Source organism: Malania oleifera, chromosome 11 (assembly GCF_029873635.1).
Source record: "Malania oleifera isolate guangnan ecotype guangnan chromosome 11, ASM2987363v1, whole genome shotgun sequence".
NCBI lineage: Eukaryota > Viridiplantae > Streptophyta > Magnoliopsida > Santalales > Ximeniaceae > Malania > Malania oleifera.
This window is the reverse complement of record NC_080427.1, coordinates 41,377,843-41,395,777: the sequence shown is the minus strand read 5'-3', so window position 1 is coordinate 41,395,777 and position 17,935 is coordinate 41,377,843. Positions and strand designations below refer to the sequence as shown.

At 38.1% G+C, this 17,935-nt stretch overlaps 1 protein-coding gene across 1 annotated transcript; it reads left to right on the top strand.

Annotated features, from left to right (window-relative positions):
- Window positions 1–15,738: 15,738 nt before the first annotated feature.
- LOC131167838 (uncharacterized) lies at window positions 15,739–17,648 on the top strand. Its single transcript, XM_058126841.1, has 3 exons — window positions 15,739–16,815; window positions 17,105–17,184; window positions 17,330–17,648. The coding sequence occupies exons 1-3, from the start codon at window positions 15,940–15,942 to the stop codon at window positions 17,421–17,423; spliced, it is 1,050 nt and encodes a 349-aa protein (XP_057982824.1). The 5' UTR covers window positions 15,739–15,939; the 3' UTR covers window positions 17,424–17,648.
- The last annotated feature ends 287 nt before the right edge of the window (window positions 17,649–17,935 follow it).

Below are 17,935 nucleotides of genomic sequence, written 5' to 3'. Positions count from 1 at the left end.
TAAAAATAATTTGGCTATATTTTCACAAGCTTTTGATTTTTGCATTTTAATTTGCTCCATTTTTAAAGTTATTTACTAACTTAATAGTTTTTAAGTTGTGTGCTTTGATATATTTTTCAAAATTATGTTTCTCAATTTTAAAACATGCGAAGTGATAATTCATTGTAAATTCTATGCTTACCATTTAATTTGTTTTTAATACTATTCTGAAAAAATAGAAGTGAATGTTGGATTTTAAAGTTTTTCCTCAGTTTATATATATATATGTTTTTTTATAAGAGTAGAATTGCTTGTATGATAGGTGATACCATTGTGTTTCATTCTAAATTGTCATGCACAACTTTCATTCACATATACATGTTGGGAAAAATGATAAACATTCTCAATTATACATAAATAATACAACGATGTTATACAAATGAAATGAAAATAATCAATGTTGTACAAATAAAATAAACATAATGTTATACTACTCAGTGCCGCAGCAAGGTCATCTCCAGGGTTGGGCTGGCTGGCGTCAGCGTCTGCCCTCTTCCTGCTGGTCATCTGCATCAGGTGTCTTGTCCCATCGTCATCCTGTCTATGGATCATCTTCGTCAAGAGCTACCGCGTAATCATCATCCATGCGAAGCGCACGGGGAGAGAACTCATATAATGTATCTAGATGAGAATGAGGTGGCATAGCAGGTGCATCGACCTTCTCATCACCAAAAATGTCGTCCAATAAAAATGACATTAAGGGGGTGGCAACAGAATCAGAAGGGCCATCAGCCGGTCTACTGGACGGTCCCGCAATATCAGCTCCAGACAAAGGTGGATACAGTGCTGACGGACCGAACACGTACTCTGCCTGTACAACCAGTGGCAAGGAAGTGGGACTCAATGGACGACTGAAGGAAGCATGTTGTCCTCCTACTAGACCTGCTCGACCTCCTTGTACTGGAGCTGGTCGACCTCTTTGTGCAAGTACATCAGGGTGAGGTGTAGGGATCTGTCAGCCGTCCTCGTGGACAAGGTCCACTGTAGCACTCATTAACCTATGGATTACAGGATCTTGAGAGATATGATCTGCCTCATGTAGTATGTCAACCTGCAGGATATGTAAAAACTTGGTTAACACATGCAAATCAACGTACACATAACAAAAGTAAGTGTGGGTTAAAATCTTTTTACGAGACTCAGATATATAGCAGCGGTCATGTCGATGAATTGTCGTGTGATGGACATATACCAGGTAAAGTATGGGTCATCCGGACGCATTGGACCATCCTCGGCCACTCTTGGTAGGATGTACTCTTGCCGATGCTCCCACGTAGTCACAACTATATCGTGCATAGTTGCCCAGTCCATGACCCCTCAACTACGTCCAAGTACAAGGTACACGTTCGGTCGACCATGGACACTCAAGTCATTTGAGTTCGATTGCCCGAATCCAGGTCAACTATTTGACTAGTCCATGGTTCGATCGACTGAGACAATTTGACTCTCTACGTTCGGTCACCTGAAGTCAGGTCAATCTGCTAACCAATCAACGATTTGGTCGACCGAGGTGTTTTGAACACCAAGATTTAGTCACCCAAAACCTTACTATTTTAGCCATTTAAGTCTTGTTTCAATTCAATTAACTCCTTTGATAATATATGGGATATTGGGAACTATCTTATGTGTATGTGCAAGGATCTAAGGTCTTTTTAAGGTCTTTTGAGGACACCGAAAAAATTTGGCGTCAGTCGACCGAAGGGTGATCCCTAAGGTCATTCTAAGGTCTTAAGCTTATAGTCCTACATGCATGATATGCAGATTATTACAAACCTTTTTTGAATTTAAATATTACAGAATTGAATATGAAAATACAACAAGTAAATGCAATAAGGGTCTTCATTTTTCTTCTAGTCTCCGAGTGCCATGACATTGTCAATGAAAACCTACACACACACTCGGCAACCATTAAATACCGGAGTATTTGTCATAATCAAAACAGGGTATGACCCATAGGGTCAACAACATCATATCAGTATGGACCTAGAAAGGTTAGGCGTAGAGTTAGTGAAAGGAAATCACCAGGCAGTCATATCTAGTCTAGTTGTGCAATCAACCTTACGAGAAAGGATCGGAACAACTCAAAAGGAAAATGCAGAGCTGGTAGAGGTTATAGAAGAGATTTAGGATGGTTTAAAGTCAGATTTCAATATCTTCGATGATGGGGTGTTCAGATTCCATACCAGGATCTGTGTACTAAATGACGCCGAGATCAAGCGAGTCATTCTAGAGAAGACACATCGTTTGCTCTACACAATACATCCAGGGAGTACGAAGATGTACAGGGATCTGTGGGAATCTTTCTGGTGGTCTCACATGAAAAGAGAGATCACCCGTTTCGTAGAGCAGTGCTTGACATGTCGTATGTGAAGGCCGAGCACCAAAGGCCATCGGGACCATTGCGACCACTTCTCATTCCTAAGTGGAAGTGGGAGCACATTTCCATAGATTTTGTCACGGGACACTTCATGGACAAAATTCGATTTGGATTGTGGTTGACAGATTGATGAAGACAACCCATTTCACCTGGTGAAAGTCAGTTATTCCATGGATTAGCTGGCAGAATTATATGTTCAGAAGATTATCATATTACACGGAGTACCGGTGTCAATTGTCTCAAATAGAGATCCACGGTTCACTTTCTGATTTTGGAAGAGTCTTAAGGAAGCGTTGAGAACTCAACTTATGTTTTGTAATGCCCTGGACCCGCCACATGGGGCCCGGAGTGTTAGGAGACCAACACACGTCTCTGATACCACTCATGTAGCGAAGATAATAGAATAACCATAACAAAATATACTAGAATTCTATATTTACACATACAGATCCATAATAATTACAACCTAAATCTTCATATTACAAAAACTTGAATAAAATATATAAAACATAAAAACTAAACATAACCGTTCGAGTACCACTCACAAAACTACTCCGCCCTGGAGCTATCTAAGTTCGATCACCTAGATAACCTGAAAAGTTTAGAACATCGACGGGGTGAGACACCTCTCAGTAAGGAAGAAATAGTTTATAACCGTGTGTGGCCGAAGTGTTTAATATATAATTAAAATATCCATCCAAATGCATTCACAATCCATAAGCGGCCAAAATATCATGCTCATAATCACGACATGATCAATGTCTTTGTCATCTAATCACATGCCCACAATCATAACTATCTTACTGATAACTCCCGAGAATAGGGAAGTCTAGTCGCCCATACAAGTAGATTCCCTCTGCTCTAGTACTAACACCAGAGAACTCACCTTTCTCAATAAGCACTTGGGTTATGTATCCAGGTAAAGCCATCGAGAATAGGGAAAGTCACCCACCCATACAAGTGGTTTCCCTCTACTTTAGTATCCATAAATAATTACCAAAGTACTTGCCTTCCTCAACTAGCCCTCAGGTGGAGTAATCTACTTTACCATAAATAATTAATTAATTAAAGTCACACGCAGCCAATTATATTCGTTTCATAAAACTTCATACATATATGCACATCACAATCAATTCACATAGGATAATCATAGAGTCTTCAGTCATACCCACACATGGTCTACATCCACATATCATGTAATCGTCCACACAGGACTCTAACACACACATCATACATGTCTATACAGGACTGGTCCACACAGGACTAACCAACCACACAACATATATGTCCACACAGGACTAATCAAACCACACAAGATACAAAACGAACACCCCGTTCATGGTAAATAGGTAAACAGCCTCCTCATACCACTGCCAATGTTTACCTCCCGGTATAAACGTCTATATAACGACCTCCTCATACCACTACCAACGTCATATGATGGTTATACTAAGTACGATATAACGACCTCCTCATACCACTGCCAACGCTATATCGCAATTTACATAAACCACAACACAAATCCACAGCAAACCAATCATTCAACACATCCACAGTATACATAACATCGGTATCCACAATCAACCAGTAAATTCAACCAGGCAAAATGTGACGCCCCGATTTTTGTACAATTTTTTTTATAAACAATAATAAATAATTTACACTTCATCAACAACATCCACAAATCGGCCACGTCAACCACCATATTACCATTCATATGACCCGACCCGCATTGGGTACCGAGTTAAAAATTATTTCATTATACAACCTAATAGCGGAAGACAATATATACATGTCAGTTATAATACAATACCATACATCTATATACATCACCATAATAGACTCAAAAACAACTCAACTCTAGGGGAATTACAACTCCCCTAGTCCAGAAACTCACCCTGTGTGTCAGGATCCCAACTCCCAATGATCACGGAGCTCTATCACCTAGTTTATCCCTATTCTCTGAAAAATTTAGATAATTTGGGTGAGACACATCTCAGTAAGAAGGAATAAATTATTTACAATGTGTGGTCATATGAGTTCAGTTATAATACACTTTAATTTTCAAATCATTATTTCATCTGAAAAAATACACTGATATACAAATTCTCATAATCATATAGATATACAACACAAGCTTTTATAAGCTTAAAAACCATTTCTCAAAATCAATCATTCCAACACATTTTTACTTGCGAAGTTCTTGAGAATAGGGAAGATTACCCACCCATACAGGTAGCTTCCCTCTACCCTAACACTTTATGCAGCCAAGAATGGCCACATCTGATACCTATCAGGGCACTCACCTTACTCAGTAAGCCCTCAGGCGGAGAGTTTCACTTCGCCTCAAATATTTTTATTATTAACTCACACAGTTCCATTTCTCAATTTTATCATTCTTTATTTCTCAATTTCCATTCTTCCTTTCATTTCTCATTTTAGCTAATTTTATCATTCTTTCACTTTCCGTTTCCATTTTACTTTTCGGCTCATGAGTATCCTTGGTATCAAATACCAACATCGCATTTGTAACTCATGGCCACCCTGAGGATCTTTCTATCCATGTCATGCTTCCCCCCATGGTCAAGGTTGTGTGGCCCGAAGGCTGGATCTAGCCGCGGTTGACCGACCCAATTAGATCAAAATATCATATCGCGTCTATAGTATGACTGACCGGCCTATAGCCCTAATCCGGACTCCGGGAGCCCAACAACCCTACAAAATGGCACAGTCAACTATCACGCCACACACTCCAAGAGTCCGTATGGTTACACTACACCACTAGCAACGGTACCGTGCTCAATATCATAACCATCCATCAAGGTTTACTACCACATACCCGCAATCATTATACGGTATTGATATTTCATCAATCATGTTTCAGTATATCACAATTCGGTTCAATATAAATATTCTCATCATTTTCTGTACGCATTTCATCATCTCATAATAATATATATCATATTTCATGTATTTCCACATTTTCCAAAATACTCATATCGGTAATTTGTACAAACTCATTTTTCAAGCAAATAATTTTCATTCACATATAAATACCATATTTCATTATTTTCCACTAATCGCATCAATCATTCTCATTTCAATATTTTCTCAGAAAATACCTATCGTTATATTTCACATTTTTCAATACATGTCATGTGCCACACAATTTTCATCTAATATTCATAATATATTAATTTCAGACTCCAAAGCATCACAATTTAATATTACTCAAATGCCACACAATTTATCTAATATTTATATCATAATAACTTTCAGGCAAAATACCACACAAGCTCATTTTCACATATTAATTTAAACAGTAATTCTAAAAATGCTGGTATAATTTATTCCCCTTACCTGACTTATTAAGAGTCTCGTTAGAACCCCAAATCCCATCCCTTGGCGCCTAAAACTCAAATCCTGCAATTTGCATTTTTCTCAAATTAATTAACCTATTTCCCCAAAATAATACCCATCTAACCTTTCCTAGGCTCCATATATCTCAAATTAACATTTAAACTAACATTTAACAGTCCCACTTAATTTCCTGAATTATGCCTGTGGGTCTCGAAATTACACTCGCAGAGCTCACCTAGGCCCTAAATTTCAAAAATCCTACTTCAACCCAAGATGCTCAATATTTTAGCATTTATAAATTAATATTAATTAATTAAAAAGAAGCCCCTTAATAACCCCCATATCTCAAATTTGGGATTTTGCCCACGACGACCCCATGAGAAATCCGTTCCCCTAAACTCGTAGAGAATTACTCTTAGATTCTCGTGGTGGTGTCCGATCGTCAATTGGAATTATAATTTGTAAGAAATTGAGGCAAAAGGGAAAATTGGCTTACCCTAGGAGATACGCCTATGCCGCTCTTACCATCAATCCGCTCCGATAGAAATGACGGCAGCTGAGAATGAAGTCCAATGGTATCTTCTGATTTTCGATCAGGCGAAAATTCGTCACGAAACTGAGGAGAAAGGGAGAGAGAACAAAAGGAGAGAGAGTGACTGTGCGCAGAAGAAAAGATGAAGAAAAGAAGAAGAAGGAGGAAAAAGGGTGGGGGTGCGTGAACCTGCGCAGCTCCTTCTAAAGGGAAAAAACCTCCTGAAGCTTCAGAAGCTTAAGGAGAGTAATATAATAATAATAGTAATAATATATTTATTAATTAAAATAAAAAATAAACTTTAATTATCACTATTTTTATAAATTTGATTAATTAATTAATTAATTATTATTTTTTTTAGGAATCACTCCACTAATATTTTATAATCATTTTTGGGATTATTACACATAAATTACAGCCAAACTATATTCGCAGTCTCAATGGTTCATCAAATCCGCAATGCTCACAATCATTTAATTAAGAAGAATGGTTTCAACCACACGATTTTTCCCAGTAAAATATAAATATTTTAAAATAGTATTTTTAATACCAGCATGGCTCAGAAAAATTATACCTAAATGTGTAGGAATTATACTCAAAATTAGTCATTTTAAAATTATCAAAAAGCTATTATAAAATATTTTCCCTTACCGGCTCCTCGGGATTCGGCCTAAAATCAACAAAATGAGACCCTATATTCCAAAAATACTAAATTCCTCAAATCTTAGTAAAACATCCCTATAATACTTTTTAGGCTCCAAATATCTCAAAATAATAATAGAACCTTAAATTATTTCACTTACCTTGGTTTTGGGATGTTTCCCAAACTTCTCAAATTAAAAATCCGCTCCGCCTATATTGTAGAGAATCTTCCTAAGAGTCTTGTGGTAGCTTCTGATTGTTGAACCGAGATAAATCCGACCTGAAATCGAATAGAGAAGGTAGTAGGGCCGAAATTCTAGTGAGAGAGAGATTACATGCAACAGATTTCGCGCTGAAATGAAAGAATTTGCTATTTATAAGCAGGGGTTCATCGATGAGACACGTGGACTCATCGATGAGTCCTAGTACACAGTTTGGCGATGAAACAACAAACTCGTCGACGAATTTCAATTATGTGAAAACCCCTTTCGATAATTTCTCATCGACAAGACATGTGCCCTCATCGACGAGCCAAGACAGAACGCTCGTCGATGAGCCGAGACAGAACCCTCGTCAACGAGACTAGCTGGTTCATCGATGATTGCTCTCTGTCACCTTTTAAAAGATTTCTTTTTCCTTCCCTTCTAACCTTCTTATTATTTTAAATAGTTTAAAATTCTCTGGGTCGTTACACGTTCAGTACTGTGTTTCATCCACAAACTGACGGTCAGTCAAAGAGGACCATCCAGATTCTAGAGGAAATGCTGAGGGCGTGTGTACTGGAATTTGGGGGCAGTTGGATCAAATTTTTGCCGTTAGTTAAGTTCGCCTACAATTTTGATCGGAGGTGCCGATCACCGTTATATTGGGATGAGGTTGGTGAGCAATAGATTTTGAGGCCAAAGTTGGTCAAGAAGATTTCCAAGAAGGTCAAGCTCATCAGAGAATGGATTAAAGTAGCTCAGAGTTGGCAAAAGAGCTACGCAGATACATGCCAACGGGAGTTAGAGTTCGAGGTAGGTGATGCTATTTTTTGAAGATTGCTTTGATGAAAAGAGTGATGAGATTTGGTAGGAAGGGCAAGCTGAGCCCTAGGTACGTCGGACCATTCAAAATTCTAGAGAGAGTCGGTTTGGTGGTGTATAGGATAACATTACCTCCAACATTGTCTAGGATTCACGACGTGTTCCACGTGTCCATGCTTAGGATGTATGTTCCAGATCCTTCGCATGTGATCAATTATGAGTCGTTGGAGCTTGGGGACACGTTAGCACATGAGGAGATACTAGTTCAAATCCTATATCATAGAGAGCAGGAACTACATACGAAGAGAATTCCGTTATAAAGGTACTGTGGCGTAGTCACGCAGTGGAGAAAGTTTCATGGGAATTAGAGTCAAAGATGCATCAGAAGTACCCACAGTTATTCAGAGACGCTCGGAGCTAGACAGGTAAACAAAAAGGTAAGTAAGTGATATGTATATATAGTGGTTAGAGTAGGTTTGATTATGATTTAGTGTATGTTTGGTCTTCAAGAGAGTTTTGTTTAGATATTGTAATCTCCTAAGACATTATATGTAACCATGATATTCCTCCGCCATAAGTGAGGACAGGTAATAAATTGGGACGGGACTGCTATGTGGGTGGTCGTCGGCTCTTTCTAGAGTTAGAGCAGTGATAGTTTAGATGAGGTGATATAAAATAGTTAGTAAATTTCAAGGACAAAATTTTTATAAGGAGAGGAGATTATAGAGACTCGAACTAGGAAAAGTAAGGAAAATAAATAAGAAAAAAAATGAAAAATGGGATTTCAGCAGGCTTCGTTGATGAATACCCTGTTTTCTTCGACGAAGGCCCTTTTGAGGTTTGTCGCCGAAATTCAGAGCATCGTCGATGAAGAGATCCAGAATGACCAAAAATATCAGGTCTTGGGTTCGTCGACAAAGCCCTTCTTTCGTCGACAAACGGCCTTTTGTCTTTTGTCGACGAACGGCCTTCTGTCTTTCGTCGACGAAGGTGCCATTTTGTCGACAAATTTGACTGGGTCAAGGGAGTTATAAATAGGATTTTGTTTGCTTCTTCATTAAGAAAACTAAATCTCCCTCTCTCTCTCTCTCTCTCTCTCTCTCTCTCTCTCTCTTTCTCTCTCTGTAACAACCTGCTTAATTTCCATAGACTTTTTTTTAATATAATAAAAACATAATCTACCTGAACCCGTGGGTACCAGGGATATAACAGAAATACAAAACGGAAGCCTACGCAGCAGGAAACATAAGATCACAATATCATAAACACAAAACCATCCATCTCAATACCAGAGTTACTACATCTATTGTTATTATATTTAGAACCCAAAAGGAGACCTAGGGTCATTCCCACAAAATCATCTGACCCTATCACAAAATACATACCCTTTAGAAAGGGCAGGTCAATTGTATCTATCTCAACAGAACTTTATCCGCTCTCCTATCAGGGGCTCCTGAAAAGTTCATGAAATTTCAGGGTGAGACACCTTTTAGTAAAGGAAATAAACTAGCATCAGTGTATGGCAACATGAGCATTTCTGTGATATATATATATATATATATATATATAATCATGAACATAACTAGTAAAACTGTATATATATATATTTATGGGAAAAACATGTATAATCACAACATGACATAACATACTGTATTCTCATAACATAACTCATCTTATATAATAATAATACAAAAACAATCCTGGTAGGTTAGTTAGCTGTTGTCATGTATTACCCCCACATGACTGGGTTGTGTGGCCCGTAGGCGGGACCTGATAATGGTTGGCCGACCACTGCCAAGTCAAAAGTACAGTCTGTAAGTTCGATGGGTCTGCCAGACCTAGTCTATACACCAGGGATGCTCACACTTCTTAAAATCACATCGACCATCCAACCTCAGGTCACTCCATACAGCAGCGTTAACATAAATATCATGATAAATCATGAACACATAACATCGGTACCGTGCAAGTACTAGCCTAGACCAAGTCAACCAGGTTCTGATAACATATAGCATATAATCAAACTGTGATACATGGATATTTCATACTATTAATTGCCAAATCAATATCATCACATCATTTTGCATATTTATACATATATCATGAAAATCATCGGCTCGTATGCCGGTATTTCATATTTTAACGTAGCTCAGCCTGTACGTAAAAAATCATATCCATAGCACAGCTTGTACCCTGGAAAATCATATCCATAGCTCGGTCCGTATACCGGCAAATCATATCCATAGCACAGCCCGTACGCCGACAAATCACATACATAACACGGCACGTACGCAGGCAAATCATATACATAGCATGGCCCATATGCCGACAAATCACATACATAGCACGGCCCGTACGCCGGAAAATCATATCCATATCTTTACCATGTTCCTAAAAAGCAGTATTTCATAAATTCCACTCATGTCACACGAAATAGGTTTTATACATATTTAAACATATCATCTTTTACAGCAGTATTTCCCAAACATAATATATATATATATATATATATATATTTCCCTGAAATCATATGCTATAATAACATACATACATTTTCATAAAATAACTAGCTTAGTTTATCCCCTTACCTGATTCCTAAAAAGCTCCTAAGAGAAATACTGCTGCACCTGTAGGGTTCCCCGCTCAACACCCTGAAAATGATATTCCCTAGAACTAAACTTTAGTATTTCTACACGTACTACGTTTTCTACAACTGTCAAGTCAAATAATGAGTAGAAAATCTTACCCTGGATCTGGGATGAATTCTGAACTCGACCCACCGACGATCCACTCCAGCAGATAAGCAAAGAACTTCCCCAGGAGTGTCGTGGTGGCTTCGGACCCAGAAAACTAGAGAGAAGGTTGGGGAACCGAAGGGAGAGAGAAGGGAGGATTATGCGCCCAAATTCTATCAAAAAATCATGTTTAGAACTATTTATACTGTGGCCTTCGACGAAGAGCCACATCACCTCGTTGATGAGGTCATGAAGGAAGTTCGTCGACGAGGCTTGCTGCCTCTTTCTTTATCCCTTCCAATTTCTATTTACTCCCTCTCTAATATTATTTAAATATTATAATTATTCGGGTCACTACATGCTCACTTTTAAAAAGAAAAAAAAAATAATGGATGAGTATTTACTTAAAGATACTAACTCAAATCTATAAGATGAATAAAATTTTAGAAAACATTATCCAAGTAACCACCATGCCAACTTTAGTTGTTTAATCAACTCAAAGTAAATAGCAAAAATAGGTGTGTTCAGTACATAGACGTCACAAGCCATTTTCTAATAAAGTAATATGTAACGACCTAGAAAATAATGATATTTAATTATTAAGAGAGAGGGAAATGGAAACAATGACAGAAGAAGGCAGTAGGCTTGGTCGACGAACGCGATATCGCATTTTGGAGATAATAATAATTTCAAGGAATTGCTAGAACTCATCGATGAATACAGGGCTTCATCGACGAGTACATAAGGAAACTCGTTGACAAATACAGGGTTTCGTCGATGAGTACACAAAGAAATTTGTCGACGAGTATAGGGCCTCGTCGACGAGGAAATACCGAGAGGGGTTATGGGGCAGCTTGAATTTCGTTGACGAATACAGGGATTCATCGACATATTTATTGAAAGATTCGTCGACGAGATGACGTGTCTCGTCAACGAAGGCCGTAGTATAAAAGTGGAAAACTCATATTTTTATCACTTATCCGTGCCCCTCTCTCTCTCCTCTCTCTCCTCTCTACGACTCTCTCTCACTTCTCTCTTCGTTTCTAGGCCTATTTCTCGCCGGATCTAAGATCTGAGGCTACCACGACGCTCCTGGCGAGATTCTCTGCAAGTCCGCCAGAGCTGATCGTTGGAAAAATTGGGTTGAATTTCGTCTTAATCTCAGGGTCAGACATTTTATTCAGTATTTGCCTTTTTCCCAGTTATAAGAAATGTTGTAGGTAAGAAAATACTAATATTTTGTTCTTGGGTATTGTGTTTTCAGGATGTTGAGTTAGGAACCTTGTGGGTCTGGAGCCAGAATTTTATAAGGGCTTTTCAAAGTTAAGGTAAGATAAATATGCTATACTAGGAATTTTAATAAAGTTAACAGAGATTTCATAGATATATATTCATACCAGTTTATTATACAGTTTTCATAGAATATGAGCTTAAATGTTTGTGTGGTTTGAGTGGACTTTTATGTGATGAAGCAATTTATATAGCTTATATATATTTATATCATATTATACTGAATGCATGAAAGTAGACAGTATGTACAGTTTATATAGTTTTTCCCAGTATATGGAATTATACAGAATACACAGATATATATATATATATACACACACACACACACACACACACACACACATATACATGTATACAATTTTATTTAGATCAGTATTTATATCACAGCTTTATACAGAATAGTATATACAGAGTTATAGTATGTCATGTTTTCTATTACCATAACATACAGATTATACAAAAAGAGAATATAGACAGAGATACAGACATATATATATATATATAGAGGTAGCATCAAGATGCTACAGATACAGTATATAGAGTTTATAGTATTTGTAGTACAGAAAGATAGCATTATGGTAATTTTGGAAACATGGCGAAAACAGTAAAAAAGCATATATGTATAATGTATATAGTATCAGATCCCTGTGGAAAGATTACAGACAGATACAGTACAGATATAGATTACAGAGCACGGTACCGTTGCTATTTACAGATAGAGTGCAACCACATATTTCAGATAGTATGTGGGTATCGTCAGCCGTGCTCGGAGAGGTTGCAACTCCCCAGTTCACTGGGTTGAGGGGGCCGGTTTGACGAGGTAGTAGGTAGTCCCGAGCCTAGGAGAGGATGTAGTTTGGCCGGGCTGGGGTAGAGTAGAGTATATTGACTTATCTAGGGGGCCGACCAGATGAAGTCCCGCATACGGGACGCACAATCCTGTCATGAGGGGTCAAATCATAACGTACAGAATCTCAGGGATAAAGCACAGTTATGTTATGTATACAGTTCTACAGTATATGATGAGTATAGTATGATATTATCAGTATGAAAAGTAGAAAATACAGATGATACAGTATATTTTAAATTGAGAAAGAAAGCTATGCTTTACAGATTATTTATTGCATTACAATTCAGTTGCTATTTTTAAAAGTATCTTTAACTTAGTTGCCACACACTAGTAATAGCATATTTCCACTTACTGAGCGTCGACTCACCCTATTATTTTAACATTTTTCATGTGAGCCAATTAGGCGAGCAGATCAGGCTCGCTAATAGAGAGTAGTTTGATTACCCTGGTTATAGGGTGAGTTTTTGACAGAATTGTGTATATTTTTTAGTAGATGATGCTGAAGGGGTATTTTTGTATGGATATAGTCTGTATATACTGGATTCTGGTATTGTATAGTATGTATGTGAATGGTTGTATGATATGTGTTTCCGCTGCTTAGGGATGGATGTGAATACACAGATATATATATATATATATATATATATATAATGGTATGAATTTTGAGGGTGTTACATAATATTTGTTCGATCCATAGCAAAATTAGGTGTGTTCAACACATAGATGTCACAAGTCATTTTCCAATAAAGTAATATTTGTTTGATCCATATGTTAATGTTCTTTTTTGTAAATGTATATATTTTTCACATGCATTAGTGATTATTTTTGAGTTTTATTAGCTTATATGTAATTGTCGATTAATATTCTTGTACGATGGAGTAATGACTAGTGCAAGGGTTATAGGTGGAGAGATTAGAGAATTTCTAATCACAATAGGTGTATATCAATGATCTGCTTTGAGCCATTATCTTTTTACTTTAATTATAAATCAACTAACTGAGAATATTCAAAATGAGGTTTCATGGTATATGTTGTTCGCAGATGATATTATATTGATTGATGAAACTAGGGATTGAGTAGAGGCGAAGTTAGAATTATGAAAAGAAACTTTAGAATTTAGAGGCTGTAGGATAAGTAGAAATTAGACATAATATATTAAATATAATTTTAATAATAGTAGAATGAATATTGGAGACAAAGTTAAATTTGATAATGTAGAAATAAATAGCACTTGTAGATTTCGATACTTTTGATATATTATGCAAGCAGAAGGAGAAATTAAAAGGATGTAGTGCATAGAGTAATGCAGGTTGGGTAAAATGAAGAAGTGTTTCAAGTGAGTTTTGTGATCGTATAATACACTTAAAATTAAAATGAAAGTTTTATAAAATGGCTATAAGACAAGCTATGCTATATGAATATGAATGTTGTGCAACTAAGAAATAAAATATTCTAAAAGTGAAAGTTGTCAAGATGAGAATGCTTAAATGAATGAATGATATAACATTGAAAGATAAATTTAAAAAGTGAACACATTCATATTAAGTTGGACATACCTCTCATAGAAGATAAGAGAGGAACGACTTAAATGATTTGAACACTTGCAACGTAAGCCGCATAGTGCTTTACTGAGGAAGAGTGAGTTAGTTATTGTGAAGGATGTTAGGACCGGAGGAGTCCATGGGTGGGCTTGATACACATGGGTAAACACCAACTTGACCCAAAAGCTTAAGCCTATTGGGTCTTGGACCTAACCATGTATATAAGCACCCATCATCCACTCATTTTTTCTAATGTGGAACAAACTCACAAGTGAAATTCTTAACAATCTTCCCCTCACTTGTGAGTTCCATCTGCTCCCCGTTGAATGAAAACCGTCTCCCTTTTTGGGAGTAAACCTAATTCCCCAACAGTTGCTCAAGTGGGCCTTACCATTGGTGTCTTACGTGACTCAGATTGCATTCCACGTGCCTCTGAACCAATCCTACCTCCCACGTTTTGACCTTATTCGGATCCATCCCAGGGCTAGATGATCCTTATTGGTTTCGATCACACACTTGGTCCTCCAACTGTTAGCACATCAGGAGAATTAGCTTCATGTCTCGACTTTTTACGATGTCGCATACCTAGAATTACGAACCGTCGGCTCTGATACCACTTGTTAGGATCGGAGGAGACCATGTGTGGACTTGATACACATGAGTGAACACCAACTTGACCCAAAAGCTTAAGCCTATAGAGTCTTGGGCCCAACCATGTATATAAGCACCCATCATTCACTCAATTTTTCCAATGTAAGATAAACTCACAAGTAGAATTCTTAACAAAGGATAGTAGAAGAGATAGGGGTAAACTTAAAATAACTTGAAATAAGATAGTGAGTAAGAATTTAATAGCTTTGAATTTATTAAAAGAAATTGTCAATGATAACATAAATTGGTAGAAAAACGATTTATGTAATCGACACCACTTAATGAAACTTGAGGTTTGATTTTGTTATTGTTGTTTTTATTTATGTTCTTAAATAGGTATAAAATCAATATTATAATATTTGTATATGCATTTACACTAACATTATCATCGACTTAATTCTTTTTGAAATTAGATATTGATGTGAATTTTAAAATCATGATACACATTTACGAATTTTCTTACACTCATGCATTGTGTTAAATGAACCCTACAGATTGATTGTATTGTTTTATTTTGGTTTTGGTTAGGGCCAAAGCCAATTTGGTGTGTTGGAGGGAGGTGATCAATCGGCCAGGCCAGATCAGATGAACCCAGTCCCGGGACAGCACATGTTCTTCCAACAGGCCCATCAACTGGCCCAGCCCATCCGGGGCCCACTAAAATCCTTCTTCTAGGCCTTTCCAAACCCACCCCTTCCACATTGTCATTTCCCCACAAGTAGGAGGATTCTGCAAAAATTCTAGATCCTTCTTAACCCCGAAGCATCCAGACCTCTCTCTCTCTCTCTCTCTCTCTCTCCATTTCTGTATTTCTTCCTCGCTCCATTTCCGCCTCCTACCCCTGCACTCTCTCTCGGCAATTTTTTCTGTATCTACTTTCTATCTCTGTCCAAACCAATGGCGAAGTACGGAGAAGGCGACAAGCGGTGGATCGTGGAGGAGAGAGCCGACGGAGCCAACGTCCACAACTGGCACTGGGCGGAGAAAGACTGCCTGGAATGGTCCCGAACCCTACTGTCCAAGCTCCTCTCCAACCTCACCCTCCTCGAAGGCGAAGGTGGTCTCTTCATCAAGACCAAGAACGTGGACAAGGTGGACGGCGAGGCTTACGTCAACATCCGGAAGGGCAAGATCATACCCGGCTACGAGATCTCCGTCACCGTCTCCTGGGAAGGCGAGGCTAGAGACTCCGACGGCAAATCTTTGATTAATGTTGAAGGGGCGGTGGAGATCCCATACATCGCCGACGAGAACGCTGACGAGGACCCGGAGTTGAGAGTTACGGTCAGGGACGAAGGACCTCTCGGCAAGAGACTGAAAGACGCGCTCTTGGCGAAGGGCAAGCCGGTAATTTTGGAGAAAGTTAGGGTTTATGTGGAAGCTATGTCGATGGGAGGGCCGGCGAAGGACGAATTGGAGGTGAAAAAGACCCAATCTTCCGTCGACAAGTCTGCGGCGGCGGCGCCGGCATATCCGGCGGCGAAGAAAGAGGTAAAGAAGGAGGAAGCAAAGAAGGGGACGAAGAAGGGGTTCAAGACGATTTCGGTGACAGAGAAGTTTAGCTGTAGGGCTAGGGATCTCTACGAGATACTGATGGATGAGAATCGTTGGAAGGGATTTACGCAGAGTAATGCGAAGATAAGCAGGGAAGTTGGTGGGGAGTTCAGTATTTTTGATGGGTCGGTGACGGGGATGAATGTGGAGTTGCAGGAGGCCAAGCTGATTCTTCAGAAGTGGCGGTTCGCTAGCTGGGTTGATGGTGTTTTCTCCATGGTAGTTAATTCTACTGTTTCTGATTTCTTTATTGGAGTTCAATACTCAGTTAATCACCAAAATGTTCTGATGATGTTCTGTGAATCTGTGTTGTGGCTACTGTGAATACTTTTTCCAATGCAGATTTCTGTTCAATAATTGCATGAGAATTTCAGTTAATGAACACACAAACGTTTTTAAAAAATTCAGCGAAGAACTGAGCATTTGACTGTTCTTTCTTGTGGGTATTAATCGATTAAAGGTCGTTCTAAATTGGTTTGCAAAAATGAATTTTGAAAAATTGTTGCAGGTCCGGCTTGCTTTTGATGAACCAGAGCCTGGGGTTACTGTCATCAAGCTGACACAGACTGATGTTCCAGAGGAAGATAGGTTGGTTTTAGTGATTGTGTTTGTGCCATCCTTATCCTTAAATTTTCTACGAATTTATTTTCATTGCAAGCATTTCTATGTTTGAAATCATGTTGTTCTCATGCCTTATTCTCGGATTGACCCGATTTGGGGTTTTATGTTGCAGATATGGGAATGCTACTGTGGTGGAGAACACCGAAAGAGGATGGCGGGACCTTATCTTCCACAAGATACGAGCGGTCTTTGGTTTTGGAATATGATTCCTTTCATGGACAAAAATTTTATGAGATTGTAGAATTTTCATCATGAGCTCATCTTTCATTTTAATTAATCCCTGCGATTCAAATGGGAAATCTTATTTTAATTTTATAAATGGGCTGTGATGAGTGTTGCGGATGCATTGTGTTTGGAATACCAGTGGATCAGTTGTATACCCTTCATTGCCTTGTGCTTTTAGTAATCCACTGGACTCTTCTAACTCGTCACAACTTTGATTCTCACCCAATGAGAGAAAAAGCTTATCATGTAGTTTTATGTTGAATGCTTTTTAACTCATTAGTTTCTTGTGTTTCTATACATTATTTTCATGTATTGGATATTTGTGTTAGAGAACCTTCTGTATCAAGATGACTTAAACGAGTTGCAATTGGTGTAGATACACATGCTGCCATTGAATATGATGGTTCTTATATTGCTTCAACATATATTGATGTATCCTGCATTTATGTTTTATTGACAAGGATTTCTCTAGGTTTGCAAAATTGCTTTGGTT

What these genes read in the sequence shown, in the direction of transcription:
- LOC131167838 (XM_058126841.1), top strand. Translation starts at nt 15,940, where the DNA reads ATGGCGAAGTACGGAGAAGGCGACAAGCGGTGGATCGTGGAGGAGAGA. An exon ending in TTGATGGTGTTTTCTCCATG is followed by an intron (nt 16,816 to 17,104) that starts GTAGTTAATTCT and finishes AAATTGTTGCAG; the next exon opens with GTCCGGCTTGCTTTTGATGA. An exon ending in GATGTTCCAGAGGAAGATAG is followed by an intron (nt 17,185 to 17,329) that starts GTTGGTTTTAGT and finishes TTTATGTTGCAG; the next exon opens with ATATGGGAATGCTACTGTGG.